The 14,710-nt window shown below is 37.0% G+C and overlaps 1 protein-coding gene across 5 annotated transcripts in view; it reads left to right on the top strand.

Moving 5' to 3' along the window:
• The first annotated feature begins 8,309 nt into the window (after positions 1-8,309).
• LOC121426764 (golgin subfamily A member 4-like) overlaps positions 8,310-14,710 on the top strand; it is an 81,776-nt gene continuing 75,375 nt past the window's right edge. For all 5 annotated transcript variants that reach the window (XM_041623154.1, XM_041623153.1, XM_041623152.1 and 2 more), the window contains exon 1: positions 8,310-8,453. In XM_041623154.1, the coding sequence (XP_041479088.1) occupies positions 8,367-8,453 (87 nt within the window). In that variant the 5' untranslated portion in view covers positions 8,310-8,366. The remainder of the gene's footprint in view (positions 8,454-14,710) is intronic.

Raw genomic sequence — 14,710 nt, 5'->3', positions numbered from 1 at the left:
GTGTTAAATCATCAGCGGAGTTTTTCCACTATATGATCTTTATTAATTTGTCTATACATTGTATTTATATTGATCCAATTGTACAATTCTCATACTATCAGCATGATCAGAGAAGTATATTGAATTGTATCAAATCGTCCCAAGCAAGCACCACGCCAATTCTTCTTTGTTCCCATTTCCTCCCCCCTTTCGTGCCCCTCCTGAACCCCCTCCATAAAGTAGCGCCTGGGGCACATGCCCCCCCCCCCATCCCCTATTACACCGCTACATTTTAGTGGATAAAGATTCTCAGTATAACAATTCACTGGATTTAGAATGTGACGATAATTTTAGCGCAAGAACGTCGAAAATGTGCCCTGCATTCGGATTGAACCCACAACCTTATAGGCGGGCATTCTACCACTGAGCCATCTGGTGTCAGGAGGAAGGCATTGAAAGAAGAGGAAGGTGAAGCAGACTGGACTGATGTATTCAAATTCAAACTCTGTATTATGTTCAAAATAAAATATAATACCAATTCCTTTTACATCTGCCTAACTACTTCCAATGATTTTATAAATGATAATTAACATATAAAGAAATCTGCATATAAATATACATGTAGAAGATTTCTTTGCAAACAATTTGTAATACATAACTTATTTAGAATTTGTTGAAATGAGAGGGCGGGATATGCGCTAAAAGTCTTCAGGGGTTATAAAAAGGGGGAATCGAAAAGTTGAAAGCTGTAAAAAAAAACCCAGGAAGGTAATAAGCAAACCATTTTGAAGGGGTCAAATGTCAAATGGAGCAATAATTCTGAAGAATATAAGGATTTATTTTGAGAAAAATTCTATTCAGTGCTTTTCTGATATCAAAGACATCTATTAACATTTGCAATGTTTTAAAGTGTATAAATCTTGATATTTTGTCAAAAAAACCCATCATATCGTAAAATTGAAGGAAAGTTGGAAATAAATGAAGGAACAATGAATAAGAATACTCTTATTAAAGAAAGTTTGCCAAAGATATATGATAAAGTACAACCAATAAGCTTTGCTAATAGTTAAATATACCTGTAACATGTGAATTACATTTTAAATTCATATACACACTAAAAAAGATTGGGTAAAAATGCTCCATGAGGGTTATGTGTCCAACCAACATTGGGCATTTCTTTTGGGCACTTTTATTTATCCAGTGTGATGAAAATTTGGCCCATTCTAAAGTAATTGCTGCTTATTTTTTTAACCTTATACTGGACAACATGCTTCCCGCATTGGGTAAAATACTGCCCCAAATTGGTTGGACACATAATTACCCTCGTGATGGTTAAAATTTAACAGTGTACACATGAACCAATTGAAGTTTTTATAATTATACTAAATTGGGAAAATCATAAAATAAATGAAGAAGAAGAAAAAAAAAACCTGATATGAGCCTACTTACAGTCCCTCTTTATCGAATTCTCGAAAGTTCTTTTTTCCAATGAGATCGAGATGCGTGACTGTATACTGTGAGGTCGAGACACTTTCGAATTCAAGTGATGTTCCTATCTGATATCGAATCTTTGGCAGCAATAATATCATAGTTGCCAACGTTCAAATGAGGAAGTTAAAATGCAGAAAATAGTGACCTTAACACGCTGCCCTCAGTGCGTTTGGTATGCCCATCATAATGATACGGTCGCCGAATTTCATGCAAAATATTTCTTCAGACTATTTGTTCAATCTTGATCTTTGGTCCTTGATCATTCAATGTGATGCAATTCAATTTGAAATGAAAGAATTTAAGTGTGGGGGGGGTGAGAACATTAATGTGAAGGTCCGTGAATGGCGTCTATTATCAAGACCCTGACGTATGTAAAGACATAATTATGTGAGGATCCAGGATTTTTCTGGGGAGGTGCCGACATTTTGTGAAAGATTTTTGAGGGGGTGGGGGTCCATATGGCTTAAATGGACGTCCTTAAATGTTATCCTCGTCATCTCACTTCAAAAATAGGATCACGAAAAAGGTAATTTCTGATCATATCACAGGAAAAAAATATGGCAAATGCCCCAATCGCATAAATTCGGGACCAATCTGAGAGAGCCACAAATACAGGTGTACTGAAATCGTTTCCTACACTGTTAGAAAATTTATCCTTAAAATAAAAGAAGTTCCTGCAGCAGAGTCTCGAGAACACCTGTAATCTTACCAAATTGCGTAATCTTACAGGAAATTGGTATTTGGTGTATGGAACCTTACAAATTTCCTTTAATAAAGCACTCTTTTCCCCTTTTTAAATAGACCTGATCTGTTAAATTGCGTAAAAATTCCTGTTTTATGAATTAACAGAATGATTCTGTGATTGATCTTTGCAAAATATTCTTTCTTTTTTCTGTAAAATCAGGGTATTTTTAACAGTGTATGTTACTAAATAACAACAGACAATCCCTCCGTTTTCACCTTCCCGTACCCGCACTCAACTTGCACAAAAAAAAAACAATTTCCTTTTACGGTCCTAAATACTGGAATACACTCAGTCACGACATCATTAACTCAGTTAGTCTGAACTGCTTTAAAATCAAGCTAAAAAAGCACATTCTCGAATCTTATAGAGTAAGTCCAAATTGAGCGCTCAGAACCCAACCTCTCTCTATCTCTCTCTTCTTTCCTCTTTCTCCTTCCCTTTCATCTGCCATCACCCTTATTCCCCCCCCCCCCTTCTTTCTCTTTCATCCACACATGCAGGTACACCGGTTGGGTGCACCAGTCTTTCTTCTCGGTTACATTTCTTTCCACTTTCATCCATCATTTCCGTACTCTATCCATCACAATAGCATTTTCAGGATTTTTTTCTTCTCGTTCTTGCATTTATACTCATACTATGCCTTTTAACTTATTCTTTGAGGAATCCAGACTCAACAAGCCCTGCTTTTTAGTGGATCCCTCCATTTCCTCAACATTTATTTAAATAGTAAAGATGAATAAAAGAAATTATATGCAAAATTCTTTATCATGAATAGTCTACAGTTATTATTATCATTATTATCTAGTTCATTGTAAATATCATTATTAATATGGTTATATTGTTTTGTGTCTATTGTATATATTTATTTATCTATGTCATATTGTCATACTGTACATACTTGCATATTCATTTACATCTTTGTAATGATTTCTTTTGCTGTTAAATTGACTTGAGTTGAAATGAAAATAAACCAAACCAAACTGAACTGAACTGAACATATAGAATTATCAGTAAAACCTGCCTTAATTTAGCAACCGGCCACCTCGCCACTTGAGCCTGGGCGGAAATCTATGGAAGCAGGAGACCGTCAAAAACGCGGATATACGTCGTGTCGTAATTCAATTTACTACACGACGTAAATAATTACGTAGTGTAGCAATTCGAATTACTACACGACGTAAATAATTACGTAGTGTAGTAATTCGAATTACTACACGACGTAATTCCGAATTACTGCCCAACGATTTAATGTCATGACGTTAAATGAATTAGTGTCGCTACATCAAATAATTAAGGTCGTGTAGTAATTCGAATTACTACACGACGTAAATAATTACGTAGTGTAGTAATTCCAATTACTACACTACCTAAATAATTACGTCGTGTAGTAAATAATTACTACACGACGTAATTCCGAATTACTGCTCAACGATTTAACGTCATGACGTTAAATGAATTAGTGTAGTGACGTTAAATCAACCAATGAGACCGTTCGTTATATGAGCGCAATGCGAAGAGCTGAGACTACAGAGTATTGTACAGGAACGTACCGGCAGGAAGTTAGTTGGATGTTCGACATTTGATATTCAAACTGTGAAGTTGGTTTGATATTCAGGTTCTATATTCAAACGCCTGTGAAGCTGGACCAATATTGCCACGGACCCGATCCGCATAGTACTGCCCCCCCAAAAAAAAAAATGTTCTACAACCGAGACCAATAGGAAATGATAAAAAAAAGAAAGGAAAGAAAGATGAAAGATACGTTATTTTATGCATACCATGTCAAAATCAATCTCAAAGTTAAAGGTGTTTTTTTCTCGCTGGCTCGAGACTTATTACGAAGCAAATTTTTGCTGCATGCGCAATTGTGTGCCCCCTCTTTTTGTTCTTATCACGCATTGAGCTTCGCCCTAATGCTCGGGGCACAATCATAAAACATCCTGTTCATACAATGATATGACCCCTCCGTTCTCCCTTCTCTTTCTCTCCCGTTCCCCCTCCTTTTCTTTCAAATCTCCCCCTTTCGCTTCTCTCTCTCCTATTTTGTATTCTCTTTTTCCTTGTTTTTTTTTTTGCTCTATCCACTGGCGGCACCAAGAGATTAGTCAGGAACGTGGTTCCCCATGCTTGAAATATTCCGTTTTGTTAATTTTAGCCCCCCCCCCCACACCCCCCGTTATGTGCATGCGCCGGGTAACAGAGTCAAGTTCTACAAGTTAGGGTAGGTGGTTACCCCGGATAGACCGTCGGGATATTCATGGGGGCCCCTTGGAAAAAAAATAAACAAAATGCGATAAATAGCCCTTTATTCCTTTAATTTTGTTAATTTGAGCCCCCTAAATGTGCATGCACATAGTGTTTAATATATGGTTGCCCGAGTCGATTTCTACAAGTTAAGATACGTGTTATCCCGGCTAGGCCGTCGGGGGTATCCCTGGGGGCCCCTCGAAAAAAAAATAAAAAAATAAAATTTCTTGCCCTTTTATTCACTGACGTTTGTCCCCTAAATGTCCTCGTACTTGGGCACGCCAGTGTTGTTATGGTTGCCCGAGACGTGCTGCACCTGTAAAACCCCTTAGCTTTCAAAACCCCTGAATATATTTGAATATCGAATGTTGGTCCAGCTTCACAGGCGTTTGAATATCGAACCTGAATATCAAACCAACTTCACAGTTTGAATATCAAATGTCGAACATCCAACTAACTTCCTGCCAGTACGTTCATGTACAATACTCTGTAATCTCAGCTCTTCGCATTGTGCTCATATAACGAACGGTCTCATTGGTTGATTTAATGTCACTACACTAATTCATTTAACGTCATGACGTTAAATCGTTGAGCAGTAATTCGAAATTACGTCGTGTAGTAATTATTTACTACACGACGTAATTATTTAGGTAGTGTAGTAATTGGAATTACTACACTACGTAATTATTTACGTCGTGTAGTAATTCGAAATACTACATGACCTTAATTATTTGATGTAGCGACACTAATTCATTTAACGTCATGACATTAAATCGTTGGGCAGTAATTCGGAATTACGTTGTGTAGTAATTCGAATTACTACACTACGTAATTATTTACGTCGTGTAGTAATTCGAATTGCTACACTACGTAATTATTTACGTCGTGTAGTAAATTGAATTACGACACGACGTATATCCGCGTTTTTGACGGTCTCCTGCTTCCATAGAAATCTCTCCTCAAAGGTGAGGAAGACACAAGTAAGTTTTTCATTGTTATACACACAGACCCACCCACACACATAATATAGCATAATATTTGTTAACATTTTTTTTGGGTTTTGGTTTTGCTTCAATTTGTCCATTATGTTCGTTCTGTTGCTTATTCTATAATTTACTTTGTTTGTTTTATTCAGCAAATGATTACTGTTAAGGCCAGGTGCTAAAAGCTTTGCAACCCAGTGTATACTTTGCTTTATTCTTGACCGTCATAAATTCTCCTTTCCTTTTTATCATAAAAAAAATCTCGGAAGCGTTTGATACAATTAACCATGAAAAACTTTTCTATAAATTATCAAACTACTGTATGAGAGGGAAAGCTTTACAGAGGTTTAGGAGCTAAATTATTGATAGAATTCAGTTTGTTGCTATAAACGAATCAGAATCTAAGGCCAGTTGCCTGTAGATTTCCACAAGGTATCCTTCGCCCTCTTTTATTTGCACTTTATGTAAATAATATGAAAAATTCGGTTACACTTCGTAATTCCGAAGGTTCTTTATTTCGAATGTTCGTAATTCCGAAACACGTAATTTGCCTATACCTCGATGTTCGTTAATCCGAAGACGTAAAAGGGTTCTTTAATCCTAACATTTGTGGTGTTATTCCGAAGGTTTGATAATCCGAAAACAAAATAAGGTTCGATATTCGTTTTCCGACAAACGAACCTTCGGAATTGCGAACCTCATTTCATTTTCGGACTAACGAACCTTCGGAATTACGAACCTCATTTCGTTTTCGGACCAACGAACCATCGGAATAACGCAGCTTCGGAATTACGAATGTATGCGGAATAATTCATCTCATGTTCTGTCATTCATTCTCTTCACTGATGATTCATATATTATCTGCACACATCATGATCCACATTCATGAGCTCTATAGGAATACAGAATTTTAAAAAGTAACAAACTGGATTCAAGCCAATAAACTGCCATTGAATACCCCCCCAACAAAAAACATGTTTTTTGGTAAGTCATTGAAACATCTGCCGCATCCAAGACTTGACGATATACTGAAAATAAAGAAGTGCAAACAACAAAGTTCTTAGGTCTTAATGTTGATAACAAACTTACATGTAATGATCATAATCATATAATATTTGCAAAACTGTGGCAAAAAATATTGCAGCCATCAACAAGCTCAAACACTTTCTTCCAGCAGAGGCGCATCTATACCTTATCTTAATCATTGGATTCTGGCCCGGAATTAATTAGAGCTCATTAGTTTCGTCAGTGACCTGTACCGCTTACAACTATTTCAGTTCATGTATAAACTTGATGAAAAAAAAACAATATACCTAGGGCCCTATAATAAATTTATATGAAACAATTTTTTGCATTCTAAAACTAGATAGTCTGATGACTATAACTAAAAGCAGAACGGTATTTTTTTTCTAGCAAAACTGTATTTTTCACAGGATCTAAAATCTTGAGTTTTTAGACAGAACAATAAAAGAGGCACCTAATCTGAACCTTTTAAAGTACTCATCTAAAACTTCTTATTCATTCTGACTGATTTTCGTTTGAACTTTGTTTCTCAGTCACATCCATGGTGCATGGTGATTATTTGAAGTCAAAATATGAAGGCCTAAACATGGATATTATAATTGTATCTTTATTATTGTAAATATACTCGTATAGATAATACTTCATAGAAGTTTGCTGATTATTTTGCTCGGTTTTAATCACATTTACCCTTGTATAAAATGTCGACAGGGTAAGCGTGTAGCCAGGGGGCGGTGCCCCCCTCAAAAGAAAAGATCAAAAACAAAAAACGTCGTCAAATGGAAAAAAAAGAAGGAGAAAAGGGAAAGAAGGAAATATAGCCAGTGAAAAATAAGCAAAAATTTAAAACGTCATAACTTTTTTATTTTACACTTTTTTGATGAAACTTTCAACTGTATATGCTTGTTTGATTTTTTTATTTATTCAAATCAACGTTTTTCTTGGGTTGACTTGACCTTTTACTGTACTCCAGGCTAAAATAAATATGGTTTGAACCGATTAAGGAAAAAATCAGAAAAAACTAAACACTTAAAATTAGATCAAAATCGTACAACGAATAACAAAATTATGGCACTTTAAAGATTTGCATTATTTCGGTGAAACAGTTATAGGCAGGTCTTCATGAATATTCAAAAGAGCAAACTGTCATATCCCCGCTTGTTCTTATGTATTTAGCATATGGAATGAGGTTCACTCAGTTTTGTTTCTATCAAGAACCTAAAATATTGAATCACAAGTGATACTGCATTCATTGCTGCAACTAATTTCATTATAACGGAGACATATCGTTCATACATGTGTGAAAAATGAAACAATTATGATTTCATTAGAAAGGGATCGATGTGGTGATCGGGAATGCTCCCCAGAAATATTTGAACTTATTTTTCTTTCACTGCAAATTCTCACAAAATTCATCAAAATTTGTGAACAAAGTCCTTCAATTTAATTTAGCTTAGAAAAAAGCGAGTTTACTCATTTTTTACGCGTCATGCCCCCCCCCCAAAAAAAAAAAAAATTCTGGTTCGGCCACGAAGCTCAGGTCTTATGATGGCAAATCTTTCGCCATGAATAGATTGAAAGAAAAACTTCCTTCGAGAGCTCGCTTGCTTTATTTGTAAACCGCGCATTTCCGTTTTTCAGTCTGTACCATTTTAAATCAATTTAAGAATATTATGAACTGACAATTTCGCATAATTGAAGTATTTTTTTTTTCTTGGAAAGCCCCTGCGCTCGTGAGCATTTTGACCTCTTAAGGATACCATGCATTCACCCCGCAGCTAGCTCTAGCGCTTTCTAAAATTCGTCTGCCAATTTCATCAATGAACTACGTGTAACAAATGATAACGCTAAAAATTGTTATCGTCATTTGTCGTGGAAATTGGTAAAGTCCAACCACCATCATGTTTAAAAAGATGAAAAAGCAGATAGAGGAGAAGGAGGCCAAGTCTCCTCTTCGTCCTCCGGATCAAAAGAAGGGAATAAACCAGGTAAGCATTACCAGCAGCTTGTGTACTACGATATTTCACTGTTCAGTCCCACGCACAGCAATGAATGTGGTTGAAACTTGCAATGCGTGGGGGTTAGTGGTGTCATGTCGCAGACGCAGGCACGCCCACCGCGGTTCCGACACGCATCGGCTCTGTCCGCATTACCTTTGATAGATCTAGTCTAGTGGTATTTGGACTGGGGCGAGTTGGGCGATCCTTTTTCTTGAATACAGCCTACAGGATAAAATTCATTGACGCACAATATGCCTATGTTTGTTGTTACAACAATAGAATTAGAGTAAAAAATTTTACTGAATTTGAGTTGAAAAAATGGCATTTTTAAAGAATTGCTTCTCAAGATAAAGTTCTCTCAATTACCGTAAGTAACGGTGTATTAACCGCACCCCCAACTTTGGACTAAAAAAAAAAAAAAAAATCTTACATTTACATGCATATTTGAGGTACGAAGAAACAAAATCGAAGTTTTTAATATTTCAAAGTATTCAAAGAGATCACCGGTATGCGGAAATCTGCTGTTCTTGATCAATTCATCTACAAATGTTAGAAAGAAAGAACGGTCCCGACAATATTTGCAACTTACACACTCACCTCACAGTCACAGTGTACACGCACACACATAGCACTGTTATTACATTGCAAACTACGATACAGTACCAGTCATGCCAGTACATCAAATTATGATCTGTGTCTTTCCCAGCGTAGGAGGAAGAAACATTCACATTTCTTGCATCACAACTTCACAATCACTTTCGAAAATTTGATGTCTTAGCATGAATTTTGGATACGGGATTACAGGAAGATTCAAGAAACAAAGAAGTTGACATTTTGTCCAGTTGTTTTTTTCGGCTTCGTGCCGTCTCTCTCGTGCATGGTTTACATGGTATCTTATGAAAAGCAAACAGGAAGGCAAAAAAAAGCTGGCGCGAAACGGGACTTTGAATAGCGCCAGCTTAAGTTGCATTATAACCACATTCCAACGCAATCTAAGCAAGCTCACTCAACTCTCGCTCATTGGTGACAAAAATATTACCGAGTATGCTTGGCGTCCCTTTAAAATTAGCCAGGGAACTTCACTACTTTGAATCGAGAATAAAGTCAAAATTAGTGTCATGAAGGTGGGTGCGTTTGTTATGGACATCATTTAATTAAGATCGTTCGCTTCCCATTACCCGCGGCTCATACCCCTCTAAACGACATTGCCTGGGCGGCTACGCCCGGCCACTCGACGTGTTGTGAACTGGCAGACATCGTACATGTACGGGAGGGGTTACGGCGGGCTGGCTCGGATCCGTCACCGTGTATAAACCGCACCCCCGACTTTTGCTTCTATCCCGCCGAGAAAAAGGTGCGGTTAATACACCGTTACTTACGGTACTGCAATTAGACAATGCAATTTTTTTGGTTTTACTATTAGCTACCTAACATCAACATGAGTAGCCTGGAGCCTTCTGCCTTTTCTGGGGAGTAAAATTATTTCTACTAGATCTATACGTAGGCTTAGACAGTAGAGGCGCACGGCCAATATTGGAGACTGTCTCCAATGAGAGAGATTATCTCCAATATCAGAAACTTTTATGAAGAATTTGGGTATCCAATTTCAGAGACAGTCTCCAGTTTGGGAGACCAATTTTCTTTGTTTACATTTGCTTAAAAAGGATTACCTTGGCGGCAAATAAAAATGTGATAAGCAGATTCCTCATGAAATATTACCCCTTTTCACCGTCTACTTTAAAAATTCACAGTCTACTTTTGTTTTTATAAGGATTTTTGTTGTCATCCACACACAAAACAATGGGCTTCTGACCTCAGTGGGACAAAAGCTTGGGTGGAAAAAATCATGTTTTTGTTGGTGTTGTTTCTTTTGTTCTTTTACAAAGCAAGTCTCCAATATGGGAGATTGTCTCCCTTATTGGAGAGAGTCTCCCATATTGGCCGTGCGCCTCTACTGGCTTACTCCCCATGAAGCCCACTCACACAACATGCGAGGTTAGTAATACTAACCTCGCACAACGCATGTGGTTTCATAGTGGACTTTGACGTTTTCATTCATCACACGAATGTGAGGGAATGAAAAACGCCAAACGTTTCAGTATTTCTCCACTATGGAATTCTTTTTTTAATGATTTAAGTTTGTTTTAAAAATGAATTGGAAATTATTTATAAAAGTGTTTTTATCGCTTACCTCCAAGTCTCAACCAGGATACTCCGTTCGATCCGTCCTTAATACTGCGGTGGAAAGTACGCAAACAACAATCGAAAAGCAATTTTTTGTATCGAACATTCTCAATTCAAGTCGTCAGCGCATAATAGGAAATTGTACCAAAAATCAACAGGTTGCATCTCATGTATATACTTATTGGTAAAGTACGCCATCTTTTGACAAGATGATGATGAAAGTGGATTGAACGAGCAAGAAAATAATGCTGATCGCCTAGAATGCAGCTAGCTTGCAACACCGTAAACAAAGGTACGGTAGGCACTTAAGAACCAAGTTTGAAAGGACACTCATAAAATTACGTCACTCTCGCGATGAATATTCATTAGATCGTGGTCGTGCGTGTTCAATACAAACTCTGCATGCATGCACTCAGTGTGTATTGAACACGCACGACCACGATCTAATGAATATTCATCGGCGAGAGTGACATAATTTTACGAGTATCCTTTCAAACTTGGTTCTTAAGTGCCTACCGGCTTTAAATAATATCGCGCGCCCTCTTTAGGCAAAAGTTGATATCAACGCTGATCCAGAGGCATCTACGTGAAGATCACGAAAAATGCTCTTATTTTATTAAAAAAACAGCAAAGAGAATTCAACAAACGATCCATATGGTTCGGTAAGTGTCATAGCGTAATTATAATTCTTAGCTACGATGTAAAGTCATAGTTATTTTAGTAAAAAGGGTGTGAAAGATTCGCGTGCACCAGGTGCATATGAATCCTTCACACACGAGACGATTTGAAACCATGAGTGCATGAAGCCTCGTACGGCAAAGCATAGGCCCACACACAGACGAGTATGTGGAGACAACAATGTTGTGCCAAAATACTTGATTTGTTTAACTTGCTTATCCAGGGCTCCACACTAACCTATTTTTTCTACTGGTCCAACCTATTCATGTCGGACCAGTAGATACCCAGTTTTTCACATTTTTACTGGTCCGAACGTAAAACCTACTGGTCCCTAAAAATAAAGAAAACATTTAAAAAAGGTGCAAGTTTATTTTTCTAGCCTTTTGTTACCCCCCCCCAAATAAAAAGAAGGAATGAAGGACAAAAAGAAAGCAAGACAGAAACAAAGAAAGAAAGAGACAAAGAAAGGAAGGAAGGAAAAGAAAGAATAAAAGGAAGGAAGGAAAGGAAGGAAGGAAAAGCAATAAAAGGAAAGAAATAAATGAAGGGAAGGAAAGAAGCAAGCAATACAAAAAGAAAAAAAGTAAAAGAATAGATGAAAGGAAGAAAAAAGACTGAGAGACAAAGAAAGGAAGGAATGAAATAAAGGAGAGAAAGGAAGCAAGCAGTAAAAAAAAAGAAAGGAAAGGTAAAAGAATAGATTTAACAAATTTTAGGGAAAAGGAAAGAAAAAGACAGAAGGAAGGAATGAATGAAAGAGAGGGCTGAAAGGATGAAATGAAAAAAAGAAAGGGTATGATGGATGGAAGAAACAAAGGAAGTAACAAAGAATGAAGGAAAGAAAAGGGTAAAAAGAAGGAATGAAAGAAAGGATGAAGAGAAGGGATGAATATAGGATGGATGGACTCAAGAATGAGAGAGAGAAAGGAAGGAAGGAAGGAAGGAAGGAAGGAAGAAAGAAAGAAAGAAAGAAAGAAAGGAAAAGGAAGGGAGGGAGGGAGGGAGGGAGGAAGGAAGGAAGGAAGGAAGGAAGAAAGAAAGAAAGAAAGAAAGAAAGAAAGAAAAAGAAAGAAAGAAATAGAGAAAAATATTTTCTATAAGGATAGAAAGAATGAAAGGAAGGAAGGAAGGAAGGGAGAAAGAAAGAAAGAAAAAAAAGAAAGAGGGAAAATATCTTCTATAAGGATAAAAAGAATGAAAGAACGAATTAAAGAAAAAAGGGAAAATAAAAAAGAAAAACTTTAAAAAAAAAATGAAAGAAGAGAGGGAAGAAACAAAGAAAGATTGAAAAGAAAGATTGAAAAGAAAGAAGGAAAGAAAGATAGGAAGAAAACAGAGGAAGAAAGCTCCATGTAAAACCATCATCATAAATATTTTATCAGTATCTTTTTGGCTCAATTAAAGTAGCTACGAAAGAAAGTCAGAAACCAAGTGTATCAACACACACATAAATGCATATGTGGGGCTAATATGTATTCAGACGATGTCACCCGAAACCCGATCTGTTTGAACCAAACAGAAGTGAAAATTTTTCCTTTTACTGCTTACAAATGACAGAGTTACTCCAATTTTTAGGAAATATGGACATTATAAGAGCCTTTCATGAGTATGAACCGTGAATTTTGACAGTTATGTGAGAGATTTCTGCCAGAGTTTAGCCAAGTTTCGTTCGCGCAGCCAGTAGAGAATTTACCATGTGGATCGTGTGGCTGGCTAGCTACATGTACACTGTATCTACTCTACATATGTAGTAATACTTGCGTGTAATTCATTCTGTGTGTATTCTGTGTGTGAATGACAGAATTTGTCGGGGGGGAAATGGTTTGCAGTGAATTTGACCATTTCTGGAAAAAGTTATTGGCCCAACAATGGTTTTTATTACTTGTTATGTCGGACCCTTAAAATCGTGCTATTTTCGGAAAAATTACTGGCCCGACAATGATATTTTTTACTGGTCATGTCGGACCAGTAAATCTTCCTATTTCTGAAAATCTACCGGCCCGACAGCGATTTTTACCGGTCTGGGACCGTCGGACCGCCGCTAGTGTCGAGCCCTGGCTTATCACACAATTTTGTAAATGGAAAAGAATTTCATTTCACCCCATTAGGCACTTATAACATTATTTTTACACGAAAAATAATACATATATTAAGAAAAATCATGTAAGAAGATGAGCAGATGCTCACCGATGATCTTGTCGCCATATTTCTGTGTTTGTTCGTAGCCTAGTTACAAGAAGCGTATATGAGAGGGCGAAAATATCATGAGCAGTGATAATTTAAAAAACAACCAAAACTTCAATTGGCCGATGAATATCGTGAATTGTAAATTACTTACATTAGCCAATAAATATTTATGGGGCCTATGCTTTGCCGTACCAGGCTTCATGGGGAGTAAGCCTACGTATAGTAGAAATGATTTTATTCTCCAGAAGCCTCCAGGCTAAACATGAGTAATGAGTCATATTATAATCATGCTTTGTGTTTGATAGAAATAGGTGGCCTAGATCTGTATCATTCAAAATATTAAATGGATAGAGTTACTGCCCCCAGTTAGCCTTGAGGACTCCATCCATGATGATATTTTTAATTTCAAAATTTTTTATATTTCGACATATACTTCTTCATCATGGATCCTTGAAACTTTCCATACATGCATAAGCGAGACCTATTAGCTACTACCGGTTGAAATAGGTTTATAAGTGTGATTTTTATTGATCTTTGAACTTAAATGTGTATGAAGGGATAAAAATTATTTACTATGAGTGGCAAAAATGAGAGGTTTCTAAATAATTTTTTCGTTGGTGCAGAGCAAAATCTCTTCATTACCCATTAGTTCAGCAAAAAATACACGGGGGCGGCGGGCGAATTCACCCCGGAAATGCCTAAAGTCGCCCTCGAAATCACCCAAAATCATGCTCTCGGGGGCGACATAAAATCTTAATGTCTCCCCCGAAATTATTGGCAAGCAATAACAACTCAGCAGCCCACGAGTGCCATATGCTCGAGCTCCGCTTACCATTTAAAAATAATCAAATATCCACACTCGAAATCATGTACAAGCCTTGGAAATAGCGAGGAGCACAGTTTCAGATTCCGAAGTTGCATCTTTTTTTCTGTACCACGTGTTTCCATGCACATGGTATAAAAAAAAATCAATGAAACGGTCGGGAAACGGTTGCATGTATAGGGGTCCATTTTGACTACCACTATGTGCAGTTTCTAATGCACATTTTCCCTAGTACAGATATCACAATTCTGTGATAACATAATTCAAAACACAGGAAATAAATCCCAGAATCTAGTAACCTCGCATTGGTGAGTTGTCATTCGGCTTTGCTTTTCAAAACGGCCTAGTAATATCCAAAATAAATTACATGTAT

This window comes from Lytechinus variegatus, chromosome 13 (assembly GCF_018143015.1).
Source record: "Lytechinus variegatus isolate NC3 chromosome 13, Lvar_3.0, whole genome shotgun sequence".
Taxonomy (NCBI): Eukaryota; Metazoa; Echinodermata; class Echinoidea; order Temnopleuroida; family Toxopneustidae; genus Lytechinus; species Lytechinus variegatus.
Note: the sequence above shows the minus strand (reverse complement) of the source record. Positions and strands in the feature narration are given on the sequence as shown.